General features: G+C 44.8%; 1 protein-coding gene across 1 annotated transcript in view; it reads right to left on the bottom strand.

Moving 5' to 3' along the window:
• Positions 1-13,350, bottom strand: part of TNFAIP8L3 (TNF alpha induced protein 8 like 3) — a 42,826-nt gene extending 29,476 nt beyond the window's left edge. The window contains exon 1 of the mRNA XM_054272981.1: positions 13,228-13,350. Coding sequence (XP_054128956.1) covers positions 13,228-13,279 — 52 coding nt within the window. The 5' untranslated portion in view covers positions 13,280-13,350. The remainder of the gene's footprint in view (positions 1-13,227) is intronic.
• Positions 13,351-14,091: the final 741 nt, after the last annotated feature.

Genomic DNA, 14,091 nt, shown 5'->3' with positions numbered 1-14,091 from the left:
GGAGCTTGGCAGCAAGCGCCTCTTGGGAAGAGGATTGTGTAGGTGGGTTATGTATGCGGAGTCCACACAAACTCTATGTGCAAGAACTGAAACCTGGGCTGCAGAGCAGGCAGTGGCTCTCTGTGAGGTGGGAACACTTTTCTCTGTGGCTTACAGCAGGTTTCTCATGGATGATGGAGTGTTACACGTGGTGTGTGCACAAAGGCCATGCAGGAAAGCCTCTGTCCAACCACTTGATCAGGATTTTTCTTTTGTGCTTGATCCCACCTTGCAAAGACTTGTATCACAGAACACACCAGCAGTCATCAGCAGGAAAATGCTGCCAAACCCCTTCTGGTAAATTCTCTCTGGGTGAATGGCTTTCCTCATTTCAGAAAGAATATATTAAAGGGAAAAGCAAAACAAAGTAACACAGGGTAACTTCAAATTGTGGGGTCTGTTTTGATTCCAAACATATTTTCACTGCCAGAAAGCAAAACATTTGGAATCAGAAACAAATGGGAAAATGGAGGGGAAAAATGTGTGCTCCCTTTAGCTCAACTGATAAAAATATGAATTTTCTACTTTTGCTTGTAACATTCCTTTGTCTTATGATATGCAGTAGCCCTGTTTATTGAAAAAAATAATTTCAGTCACCTGATGAATGTGACAAAAAGTCAAGTCTGGTTAAGATAAAGTAGTGTACAAACTGCGGTCTTTTTCATAACTGAAAGTCCTTATTGAATGCATATGAATCTTTCACATTTGAGATGTGTGAACTGCAGAAGTGCAGGTTTCTTCTCTGGTAGGGAAGGAAGCACTCTGATAATGCACCTATAAAAGTACCATGAGGGACCATGCCTGCATTGATATTAGTATTTACATGCTGTTCATAAAACATCTCGGGGTTCTCACTGCACAAGTGTAATGAAAGACATTCCTCATCTAAAAATAGTGAAGGTAAAAACAGACAAAGAACAGGAATGGGAGGAGAAATAGACACAAGTGAAAAACTTGCTTAAGGCTGTCATTAAGATCCTGCTGACAGCCCAGTACTTTATCCACCAGATTTTGCAAAGTTATCATCTGGGAGGTTTCACAAAGAAATTAGCCCAGTATCTTTACAGTGTCCTTAGATTTCCAGTTTTACTTGCTTTGAAATTCAAGAAGGTATTATTTAACAGAAACCTAAAGCTGCAAGGTGTATTTTGAAAGATATAGAGATTACAGATGCCTTTACAATGTACTAAATTGGTTTGATATGAATACAGTGTTATTAGTGCACAAACCTAACTGGGATGTCACACAAAGAAAGGATTCCTACCACTGTGGTTTTTTTAGGTTTTTTTTTTTTGTTTGTTTTTTGTGTATGTGTTTGGGATTCTTTTTATGAAGGAAAAACTTATTTGGAAAGAAAATATCCAAACGGGGATGTGAAAACATGGCAAAGCCTCTCAAATATTGCCATTCTCTGTTACTCTGCATGTCTGTCCCCGAGTACTGTTAGAACATCTCTGAATTACATAAAACCCAAATCAGCAACCTGTCTGTTGATATCTGACACATCCATGCACATCCTGCACTTCCTAAACCCCTTCAGTGCAGCCATCTAACATTTCTTCTGTGGTGTCTGCTCTACCTAAATAACTGCTGCTGCAGAATCCGTCCCTTGCTTTCAATGGCTCAGGCAGTCCTGACCCAAATTTTCATTTGCTGTAGACAAGCTTCTGGTTCCCCTTTGGCATCATAAAAGCTGGGTGTCTGTGAGCACAAGTGGAAGTAACTTTAAATACCGATTTTGTGTCTTTTGTGTTCATATTAACTCCTTTGTGGTGTGTCTGCTAAAAAGAAAAAAAGAGAAGGAAAGACTCAAGTAAGAGCACCTGGACCAACTCCATTCACAATCTATGTCTGCCACCCTCAAGGGCTGGGGAGCAGCTGCACAAGGTCTGCATGCAGGATTTCCCCTCAGCAGCAGCAGAATGATTCCCTAGGGATGCAGTTTCCTGGCCATGGTGTGCCTGGGGCAGCTCCGGAGGGCAGGGGCTGCTCTGTCCCCACTGGCTCTGCAGTTCTGATGGCACTACCATGCCCTGTGGCGTTCTTTATTCTCCAGAGCTGTTATTCCACACTATACATCTCAAGAGTTGTGGAGGCTACACCTTCTCTGGCTTATTGTGACATTTATTAAAAATATTTAGAACTCAGTGTCACCTACTGATGTGTGTGCAGCTCCCACTGATGGTAACAGGGAATGGTGATTAGCAGAGTGAAAAACGTGAGCCAGCAGGATAAATTACTTCTACTCTGCACAGCACTGTTCTCTTTACTAGGTGTTTCTGATGTTCTGTGTGCTCCTGTGCAGGAAATTGCTTTTTTATGGTTTGTCCTCCTGCCTCCCTGGGGATGGTGCTAACAAACCTCCTGAAGTCTGTGACTTGAAAGTCTTCAGATTTCCTTCTATATATAGCATTTCCTTACTTAGGGAAAATCTTTTTTGTCCACTTTACATGTGTATAAAAAAGCTTATTTATATTGAATCACATGCTGTTGGTATAAAAAGTGTTTTCAACTCAAAAAATGCTAGACCAAGGCAAGCTTCAGACCAAATGAATTCAAGCAGATAGCTGTAAAACTTCTTCAGCAACAAAATTACTGTGAGCTTTATGATCTCATATGTATTTTTATCACTTTATCATAGTAAAGAAACCACATTGCTTTAAAAGCAAGCTAAGTACTTATTTAAAGATTTGTTTTCCATCTCTTTAATGGCATATGAGCAGAGTTTGTATTTTAGTCAGGGATGAAGTGACTAAGCATAGGCCTTAACTGTCCCTAAAATAATGTCCATAAGAAGTGCCTTAATGCCTGTAAAAGAGAGGAAAGAAGGCAAGTATTCCCGAATTGGTTGTTTAACATAATGCCATGCATGCTATCTGAATTCCATCACAGGAGGCTACAAGGAAAAAGGAATTATAAATATAGAAAAGCTTCTCCAGTGACAAGTATATAATTATTTCTTAAACAACCCCTTGCAGTCTGCACGGGTTATTTGCTGTGTCTAGTCATGCTTTATTTCAGTGCTCAGCCAGGGGTGTTCCACGTGCACACTGCTGCTTGTCATTGACTGCTGTAACTTCAAGGAAATTAAATTCTGTTCTACCAAAATATGGAAAACACTGAATAATCTCTCCCCCACCATCACCCTAAATTCTCTTCCTACATGTCACATGTCTGCTCTTTAATGCTACTCAGCCGTTGCTAAGGCACCGCTTCCCTCAGCAGGTCCTGGAAGGTAAATACAGAGCTCGGAGCAGGGCACCTGCACCCACCCTGCAGCCATGGGTGGCAAAGGCATACACAGCCTGGGCAAGATCCTGGCTGCAGGATGGGGATTGTCCCGCTGCCCTGTGCCAGGCCATGGGGAGGGCGGGGCTGTGCCCTCCCTGTGTGCCAGGCAGGGCTGCGCCCCTCTCTGGTCACTCACAGGTGCTGCTGACCCAGGACATGGCTTGGACACAGCCAGCAACCCAGACAGAGATGCTCTGGTGGGAAATGGGGACCCTGCTTCTGGGAACCCTGTTTCTCTCCCCCAGTGATGGAAGATGAAACCTGAGTGTCAGGGTGGCTGCTGACTCCAAATTTTAGTTTGAATTAGCTCAGGGCAGTCAGTAGCAGAGTGGAAGGGTGGATGTGGCCCTGTGCTGGTGTTCTGGTGAGTCTGTACCTCCCTGGCAATCCCGGTGCTTCAGCCCTTGCCCTGAAGCCTCCCTCAGTGCTCTCATTCCTGTGCTCTCATCCCTGTCTTGTTGGCAGAAGAAAATCCAAATAGACATTCTTGTCCCGAGTGAAGATGAGTTTAGTTTACAGAAGAATATTTTGCTTTCATTGCCTTTCCACAGCTGTTTAAAGCTTCTGATTGCTTTCTAGAGGCAATTTCTGTGAATTCTCTTCTAATATTTTTTAAAATGAAAGTATATTGTCACTTTTTAATAAATATAGATTTGTTACCTTGTGTGAGGGAGATCTGCATGTTGTGATTCAACACAAAACTCTGCAAAATGGCAAGGCTCTGGTTTCCTTTATTTCTGGTAGTTAAGCTCTATCAGCAGAAAGCAGTGTCCTCCTCTGACCTCCTTTGATCAGTGCCAGTCACAGGCTGCTGTGTCTGGTGACAGATGCAATTCTCCCCTGAACCTGTTACTCAAGCCCAAAGATTTGAACTTATAGGGGTGAGGATATACTGTTACTTCAGGGAGCTGTTCGTTCAGGAATGCATTCTGGAAATAGCTGGGAAGCCTTTGTTATCTGTGAAGATGCTATTGTGTTCTCACTTTCTGGAAAATATTGCAGCTATCTGTTTCAGTATTTCAAAATCAAATTAACTTTCGTGATCCCACTTGGAAGCCCACTGTCTGTACTTTTTGTTCGCCAGAAGAGGCATGTTAGTTCCCGTTTCTAGAACCTTTAATTACAATGCCAAGTCAATATCTTACTTCCATCAATTTCCCCTTTCTTGAAATATAACCTAACAGCATTTATTCCCTTTTTTTAGTGGTAGAAATCATAAACCCAAGAGCATTTGAGAAGAAATGAGTTAAGGAAGAAAAATCAGATCAATACTGGAAAAATTGAGGCTTGAGGAGGATATCATATTGGCTAGGACACAGAAAAGTGAGAAATCAGTGAAGTGCTAGGAAGATGTGGGTATCTGGAGAATGGACACAAATTGTTAGTGTAAGATATGAGGTTGGATAGGAAAAGAGAGAATTTAAGTGTTGTAGAGGTTAGAAGATGGAGAATATAGCCAAAATGTGGGTGCCTGCCTTCCTGCAAGAGCTTTGGCCTCTTTGGTGGCAGGGGCAGTCTAAGCAAGGGCGCAAGGAAACTTCAGACCTGCCTTGCCCTGTCCATGTGCCTTTTCTCAAAGCAGGAGGAGTTTCTGCCTGTCCCCCCTCACTGCTCCTGATGGAGTGCAAACATCCATTTACACCAGCACGGGCTTGTGGCAACACAACACTGAAAGTGGCTCTTGTCTGTCTGTCCCCAACTTTCTAGGCTTTCAAACTCCTACCACAGAGTAAAATCAGCAAGTTTAGGAGAAACTTGTGGAGAAGGGAACGACAGCAACTACTTAAGAGCCCTAGCTCACAGTCTGGCTTCAGAAGTACAGGAGATATCCAGGTCTGGAGGATAAACAGATGCCAGCTGATTAACTACTCAGTATTGGGACTGCTTTAAACCCTCTGGCTTCTGATTTAATACAAACTACAAAGTTAAATCATGGAATTGTGGAAAACATTGGTGTTCATCTGTCCTTGAGACAATTTGTTCTTGGCTTTTCATCAGTTCTGTATGATTTCTGAAAGGGAAGTGCTCTACAGAGAAATGCCAGTGGTGACTGTTTTGGATGAGTGTACAGGTCTGGGGTTTGGGGTGGTTGTTTTTGTTTCTTGTTGTTGATTTTGCATTTGGTTGTGAGTTTTTGATTTAGGGAGAGGAATGGACAGGGCTGCAGGCAGGAGCAAACTCTCTTGGGGCTATATCTGCCCCAAGGATGGAAAGTGTTACATCCTTCTTATGCAGGATAATCTGACCTTTAAGAACTGGTATAGAAATAGACTCTTAAAAACAAATGCAGGGAAGAGAGAAGCCACAGGAACCTCAGCTGAGGTCAGACTAGATTCAAACACCAGAAATTTCTGATACAGGTGAGGTTTTAATCACTGAACAGAAACTTCCTCTCAGGTATATAGACCCTGGTGTATTTAAAGAGCACAGGTCAGTCAAAAGGGATAAGAACAGTATATTTTATACACTGGCACTGTATAAAATTTGTGCAAGTGGTTTTTATGTGTACTTAGGCTTGAACTTTTTTATCCCATTCTTGAACCTGTAGTTCCAGTCAAAATTTTTCCTCACCAATTCTTTATCACTTTCTAATTAATCCAGTAGCTGTGCATCATAATGACTGCACTGATTACTTTTGTATCTACTAGTAAACATTCTTCCTAACAGTGGAGATGATTAATAATGTATAAAAATAGTGAGGTACCAACTATAACTTGCTTTGAAGTGAATGTGAAGGTCATTCTTGATACCTTTAGCCTACTTCCTTCTCACTTCTGGGAGTCAGAGGGAAATGATGCACAAAAACACAAAGCTAAAATTAAATGCAAATAAACAAAAGCTACAGATATTCACCTGGCATAACACTATATGGCACAGAGCTTTTGTTGAAAAAATAATCTGAAAGATAGTTATCTTAATTAAAAAAACTAAAAATACCCCTGGCTTGAAAAGTATAAGAAACCTGTATTGTTTGATCTGCATCTGTCAGTGATTTCACCACGGCTCTAAAAGTAAATGGAAAATTATTTGGAAAGGAAGCACTAACACAATAATAGTGTTAATATATTTCTTCAAATAGAGAATTTAGCTTTTCCTGCAACACAAACTGCTTGGATAAGCAAAGTTAATGCCAGGAATGAGATGGTGATAAGTGAGGTACTATGCTGACTTTTACTGTTAGTGTTTCAGACTAGTGCCTTTCATGTTAAGCTAGCACTAGTCAGAAGACCTAGGAGAATGTCTCCATGGTGAAGTATTTGTTTCATAGATGGCACAATCTTCCTGCCCTATTTTGCGTTGTTGTATCAACAGATGTCAGCCAAAACCTACACCTGTACAGAGGGACTGGTCAGCCTGTTCTCTGCAGAAAGGCTGAGCAGAGCCAGCTGCTCAAACCTGACATAAACCAGCATCTGCACCAAGGAGGGATCAGTGACCCCTGGAAAGACATCCAAGTGACTCTTGCTCTTTCCCAGCCTATTTTGTTAAAGATGTCTGCCTTAAAGAGCAGAAAAACTCACTGGCTACCAGCCCATGTCTGAGCTCAGCCTGGCTCCTCAAGATGATGTTTGAGGCTTGGCTACAAAGCTGTAGTTATTGCAGCAAGTCTCAGCCTCCCATGAATCTCCTCCAGCTGCACTTGTCAGCCCATGAGATGACCTCCCATAATGTAACTGGCAAAGAGATTTCTGCAGGCAAACAGCAAACAACACTCTTTTAATTGGGCAGGGCTCCAAACCCAGGTCTGAGCCCATGGAAGCTGCCCTGAGCAGGGTCCCTGAGCAGCCTGGACAGCCCTGAGCAGGCACCAGAGGCCACAGCAGGAGTGAAGAGCCCCTACAGCCTGCTCTGACCACAGGATGTCTGTGAATACACCAGCACAGACCCTTTTGTCCAGGCATTGTCCAGCCATCTGGATACTGCCTGAATTCTTTCCCACACTCCAAATGTTGTTTAATTCATACTGGCCACTGTTATCCTCTGTCTCATGCCAGGACATTTAGTGGGAGGCTATCTAGCATGGGCTGTAACAGTGCCAGGAGGAGTATTAATAGATAAACAGTTTAGAGGATTGTGTACCACTGCTTGGGCTCATAGCCAGCTCCTGCTTAGTTCACCAGATAAAACAGGGAGGTCTCAGAGTTACAGGGTTCTCCTGCCTTGCTGGGAGGGCCTGTCACCCCAAGGCTGACGCTGTGGGTAGGATGCAAGTGCCAAAGGTTTCTCAGAACTCTCAGGAAAACTCTCTCATGTGCCTGGCACACTGTTGTCCTTTTTACCTGGGATTTATAGCTTGATTGCTCTGTTACCAGCTAAATAAGGTGACATACTCCTCCCACCGTGACTTTTTAGTCTTTGCTGTAGAGGAGATGAAAGGCTAAAAGATTTATTTCTTCAAAGGGGAAGTGTGAGTGTTTTGAGGCAGTGCACTCATTGCTTTGTACAGGTCACTCCTTACTGCCAAAATATCACTTTAAATAGAACTCGGTCTCATCCCAGACCTTTGGCAAGGCAGACAGGAATGGCCAATAATTGCTGTGTGGCAGCAATGGCTTCGTATTCCTACTTATGAGTTTAATATGCCATCATAAATTCCTCGTCCATACCCACATATTAGAGATTGGAGGCTTCCTGCTCACTGACTGCTAGCAGCACCAACGTTTCAGTGGGGAACAGCTTGGTCATGATCTTGCAAAGCACATGAGCTTGGGCTTCCATCCAGTGCTTCATGAAGTTCATATTTGCACTTGATTTTAAGAACAGAACCTATAACAAACTGACTTGTTCAAGTGAATTAATGTTTGTCCAAGGTGTCTATTCAAATTGACAAAAGTGGAATTATTCATGGTCTTTACTATCCTTACAGTGTGATTAGAATTTTTCCCCTTTAAAGTTTTTAATCCTTTTTTTCCCCTGCTGGACAAGGCTCCCTGAGTGGCAGCTGCTGTGCTAATGAGGGCTCTGTATGCAGACCAGCAGCCCAGGTGATTCCTGGAGGGAATGCTAAAAGAAAAGATTCCCCCAGCCAGGTCTTGGCTCACATCCCTGCCCTGGCTGCTGCTGCCTGCTCATCCCAAGGCATCTCTTGCCCACTCTTGGCAGGCAGAGCTGGACCTGCCTCAGTTTGCAGGGAGATGCAGAAGCCCTGTAACACTCTGGTGCACAGGTCCATGGCATGTTGGCTCATGTCTGTTGTCTGTCCATCTCTCATTTAATTAGCTTTGTTTTCCTTTGTTGTCCAGCAGAAAGCAAAGGGAGAGCCTTTATTAGATAGCTGCTAGAAAAAACTTCATAAAAATTCTTTGCTTTTTAAATATTTTTCTAGTTTTCATACCTAGAACATATTATCTACTATTTCTTCTGGCTTGTCTGAAGTCTAATAAATATTATTGTTTATCTTTGGAACATTCTATGTAGAATCAAAACAAGGCTTTGGTAAACCAAACCCCTTCTCCTTCACACAAATATTCCTTGGGGCAAAGGCTCTATTTTTCAAATGTGTGTGTGATACTGCAAAAGGTTAAACAAGGCTTACTTGCACTGTTCATCACATAAGCATGTTACTGATGCCTCAAATAATAATTCTTAAATGTCTTCATTACACTTTATAATTAATTTTGTATTTACAAGAATATATTAACTCTTAAATGGCATTAACTCTGTAAAGCAGTGATTAAAATATACAACAGGCTTCAAAGAGTAACATCACAGAACTACAGATAGTTCACATGACATGATAAATAATTTGCAGAAAAAATTACTTGCTAAGCATTGCAAATCAAATAATAGTACAGCTCTAGAAAAATTATTCATGTCTGTAGAGGTCGTTTTACCTCAGTAAATAATGTTTAAATCTGTTGGGTCTTTTACCAAGTAGATATTTATTGTCCAGGGGAAAGCTCAGATAATTTATCAAATAATTTTAAATGCATTACCGTTTTTTGTGCTAAGAGTTCCAGGGTAAGATCTTGGCTCTGTTGAAGATGTACTGAACTCATAATCAGGCTCCTACTGCCCTAAGTCTGGTGATAAGGTCACCTTCATCTTGTTAACCTTGCCATTATACAAAGCTGTAGGCTTCACATTGTCAATTCTTAAAAAAACCCAAAAACCAAATCTCTTCCATCACTTTGGAGCTCTACTTGGGTACAAGCTGCTCTTTTCTAGGCCAAACCCCTTTTGACTTCTGTGGAAAGAAACCCAGAGGGACCAGCAATAGTTTGTTCTCCACAGAATGTTAAACTTCACGAGGATAATCTGCATTGTTTCAGAGCCCATACAGGCATTTTAGCCTCTGGTTATCTTATGTTACTATTGTAACATAACAGCTCCATCAAAACAAAACTTGAAAATCCGTGCTGTGACTTAGTGGCTTGTATAAAGGCTTAAAACAGTGCCCATAAAAGCTACATGGCCAAATTCCTGCCTGTTTCAGCCAGGGAACCTAGGACAAGGCACACCAAAAGAAGGTCTCACACCTTTATTCTCCTACATGCAGAATTTCCAAACCCACTGTGAAATCATTTCTGCTGGTGATGACCTGAATTTCTGTGAAATGTTACTCTGAAAGATGACATGGAGGATCATTCTTTCATGTGGCAGGATGCCTATGAAAGAGCTGAGGGAAAGGAGACCATTACTCTATTGAAAAGGGCTTTTTTGAAACCCAACCTCTCAACAGGTGGACATTAAAAAGTGAGAACAATGTTCTATTTTAAGATTACCTGTTCAGTTCTCAAAAGCTCTTCTGTAGGACAAGAAAAAGAATATGACTAGTCACCTCTACAGTAAAACTAGAAATTTCATTAGCTAACAAGCATGTAACTTTACTACTTTTCCACCAAAATACATATTTTTTTTTCAGAATCATGAAGACCTGTTTAATGCTTTTATTAGGAGTCTGTCTCATGAGTAACCACTTTTGAAAACCAAAGCTTTCTGACCCTATAGACACCCCAAGAGCAGAGCAGTAATAGATGGGTGTGGGAGGCTTGTGGGAGCCAAGGCTGTAGAGCTGGATGTTGTTAGAGGTGTGGTGGTTTTGCTGTTTGTTTGCTTTAAAGTACAGCTGGCATCTTGCACTGCTCACATATAAGGAGCCTTTTGTTTGCACCATATGAATATGAAGATGCTATTGTGACAACGTGTTCGGAATAAATGCAGAAAAAATACTTCTGCCTCCTTGAGACTCGAGTTTGAAGAGGGCTATTAAAGCACAGAGGCTGCTGGGATCTCGGAGCAGGATTGCAGCTGGTTCTTGGAAGCCATGTGTGTATGGCAGATGGAGGGGGGGCACCAGGTATCCTCCTGCACACCCCTGTGAGCCCAGGAATGGCAGGGGTGCCCTCCCTGGGCAGGACAAAGGGCCGGGAGAGCAGTGCAAGAGCAGGGCAATCCCTGAGATTGAAACATCTGTGTTGCACCAGCGTGGTGCAGCCCTGCAGATAAAGCACAGGGCACCCAGGGGCTCAGGCCTGGGCCAGGCTCAGCAGTGCCCGCAGGGAGCCCGAGCTGTGCCAGCTGAAACCCGGGCGAGTGTGAGGACTGGTAATGAGAGCGAGCTGAACGCTGGGCTGCTGTCAGCTTCAGTGTGAAATTCTAGCTGTGCTAAAATCAGTGTCCAAAATCAAGCCACCACCAGGACTTCATCCCAAATCTTCCCCCAAGGCACTGTGAGCTGCTTGCCCTGTGTGGGGTGGGCAGGGGGGTGGCTGAGCCCCACTCTGAGCCCCTCAGCTGCTGTGCCTGCAGCACTGACTGACAGCCTGACTGAACACCCACGTACAGAGAGAGGCTGCACCACACATATGGCAGAGAACAGAAAAACACCCAAGGAAAGCTAGAAAAAATATCTATTTTTCAGAAGACATGTGGGATACAAAGAACATGTAATTCTTTAGTGCAGGAAAAAGAAATTGCAGCTGGGTAAGACAAAATATCCGAGCTTTCTCTCTATTCCAATTTTATTCTACTGTATAGGCATCTGCCATGTATGGTCAAAATACCAGCTTTTTCTTCTCTTAAGTGGAACAAAGAAGGAATAGAAAAGAGGAAAGGAGACTGATGAACATCAACTCTTGGCAGCTAGCAAGTGATGATATGAAAACCACTTATGGCAATCTCTGAGCATAGTTATTTTAAATTTATTTAAAAGAAATTCCTATTCAGAACAGGAGTGAATTGTTGGCAGGAGCTCTATTATATTAATTTGTCTATAAAGTACTGTTTGTAACTTGCTCTTCATGCATGGCTTGGAAGATTTGTTTGGATGAAAAATTATAGCTGTTGGTGGTCTTTGCAAGTAAGCTCAGCCTACCAGAGCTCTGTGAAAATAAGGAGCTCTGTGACCTGTTGCTGGTCTTCTTCAATTTGCTACATCTCAAGTAAGAAAATACAAAGCAAGATATCAGGAGTAAATGCACCTATATTTAAAACTGAATTAGATTTCAGATTATGCTATGAAATGTTCTGCTGGGAGACTGGAAAACACATTTATCTTATGACTTCCTACTGTTGTTTATCACTGCTGTATTAATAGGACAGGTGAACTATTAAAAAAAATTATGCTTTTCTGCCTTTGTAGTTAGAACATTGGTGCTCAAATCCTTCTTTTTGGGGATGCAGGAGGGTGTTAGCTGGCATGAAGTACACATGCAGACTGGACTGGTTATGGTGAAAAGATTTTTCTCAAAGATCTAATAACATAACACGCCAACTTTCTATTTGGATTTATTATGATCACTGGGAGTATTTCAGGCATCATTCCAATTGCACTTGCATCTGATGCCAGTTAAATGGCTTCAGAGAAGGCTGTCTATGACTTTCACTGTGGGAAGCTGGAGGTCAAACAAAACAGGTTCCTCCTGCACCTGGTGTCAGTGACAGCCCGAGCATCTGTCAGGTGCCAGCCGTGTGTGTGACACCCCTGCAGCCCAGTGCAGTCTGTCTGTGTGTCTGTGACACCCCTGCAGCCCAGAGCTCTGTCTGTGTGTGTGTGACACCCCTGCAGCCTGGTCCTGTCTGTGTGTGTGTGACACCCCTGCAGCCCGGTCCTGTCTGTGTGTGTGTGACACCCCTGCAGCCCGGTCCTGTCTGTGTGTGTGTGACACCCCTGCAGCCCGGTCCTGTGTGTGTGTGACATCCCTGTAGCTCAGTCCTGCCTGTGTGTGGCACCCCTGGTGCCCGCTGTGCTGCGGGCAGGTGCCACCCCCGCTGCCCCAAGGCTCGGGCACCCAGAGCCGTGGCCGGGAGGAGACAGCGCATCTCGGGGCCACGCGCTGTGCCGGCAGAGCGAACCTACCTCTGTGTGTTTCACACGAGTTTGCTGTCCCCGTTTTACCATGTGTGCAGGGTGTTCTTTGCCTACGGCGCATCACCCATCGTTTGTTTCGCGTAAGCCACAAGAACGGGAAGGTTTGGAAAGGGCAGGAGAGGTTTTTAATTTTTTTTTTCCTTCTGTCTCATCCAAGAACTATGCGGGTTGCAGCAACCAGACAGCATGGCTCCTGTGACAAGTTAAGACTTGAAAACAAAAGCCGAGCATGTCGGGGGCTCGGCTCCGGACGGGGGCGGCCCCGCTTGGGAACGCGCGGTGCTCCCGGAGCCGCAGCGGAACAGCCGCGACCAAACCCCGAAAACTTCGCAGCCCCCGGGTATAAAGCACAGCTAGCGGCAGCACCGCGATGTAATCAGCGGTCACGGCACAGCCCGTGGGGCAGCTCTCCCGCACCCGGGCACAGCGGAGCCCCGAGAGCCGCGGGACCGGGGGCGGCGCTGGGCTCTGCCGGGAGCGGGGATGGCGCTGCCCGGAGCCGCCTCGGGCACGGGGACCGAGAGCAGCGCACGGGAAGGGACCGGACCCGGACCCGCTCCCCTCCGCCGCGCAGCCGGCCTTACCTGCGGGCGAGACCAGCTCGCCTTCGCTGAGCTCGGCCGAGTCCGAGTCCATGGTGCCGGCTCCGCGGGCCGCCTCTGGCAGCAGGAGCAGTGCCCGGCGCGGGGAGCGCTGCCCGCTCCCTCCCCGCCGCCGCCGCCCCGCCGAGCGCCATTGGCTGCGGGCGCCGCGGGGCCGGGCGGGGCGGGGGCTGCGGGGGCGCGGCCGGGAGCGGCTCCGGCCCCGCTCTGGCACGAGTTGGGCGGTGCGGCCCGGGGCAGCGCCCCAGGCAGCGCTGCCGAGCGCAGAAATACAGAAATGACCGTCCTGTGCATTGCCAGCGCATCGCCGTCTGTCTTTTCCATCACTCTTCTTGTGGGCATCTCTCTCTCAGTCGCCTTGTCTCTTTTCACTGGTTCTGTCTCTTTACGATGAGTATCCTCAAAAACTAGAGAGGAAGCCAATGGGCAAGTGCCAGTTCTTGTTGGGTATTAGTGTCCAGAAGAATAATGAAAGTCTGAATTCTGTTGCTTCCTGGTTATATATTTTTCTGAGGGAGATGGTGCAATATCTGGTAAATGGCCATGCCATTAGATGGTTTTGAAGTGAAAACTGGTCTAAGTTAGATTCTGCAGGCTTTGCTTCTGTCGTACAAGCTACTACAGATGTGAACAATCCCTTAATTCAGAGGGTTGAGGTCACTTGTTCAGCTCTGAGGTTAGTCAGATCTTACCCTTTGCTTTTATGCATTTCTAGTTTTTCTTGCTGCTATAGACCAAATGGGACTGAAATTCTAGCACAAAAATCTCAGGAAAGTAGTAGCAAAAAGTACTGTTCTAACTGGGAGCCAAACACCATCCTAAAACAGGCCCTAGAGATCTGATGGA

The sequence above is a fragment of the Melozone crissalis genome, unplaced genomic scaffold, assembly GCF_028551555.1.
Source record: "Melozone crissalis strain CALT ecotype California unplaced genomic scaffold, PUWL_Pcris_2 ptg000014l_1, whole genome shotgun sequence".
Lineage (NCBI taxonomy): Eukaryota > Metazoa > Chordata > Aves > Passeriformes > Passerellidae > Melozone > Melozone crissalis.
This window is presented reverse-complemented; position numbering and strand designations above follow the sequence as displayed.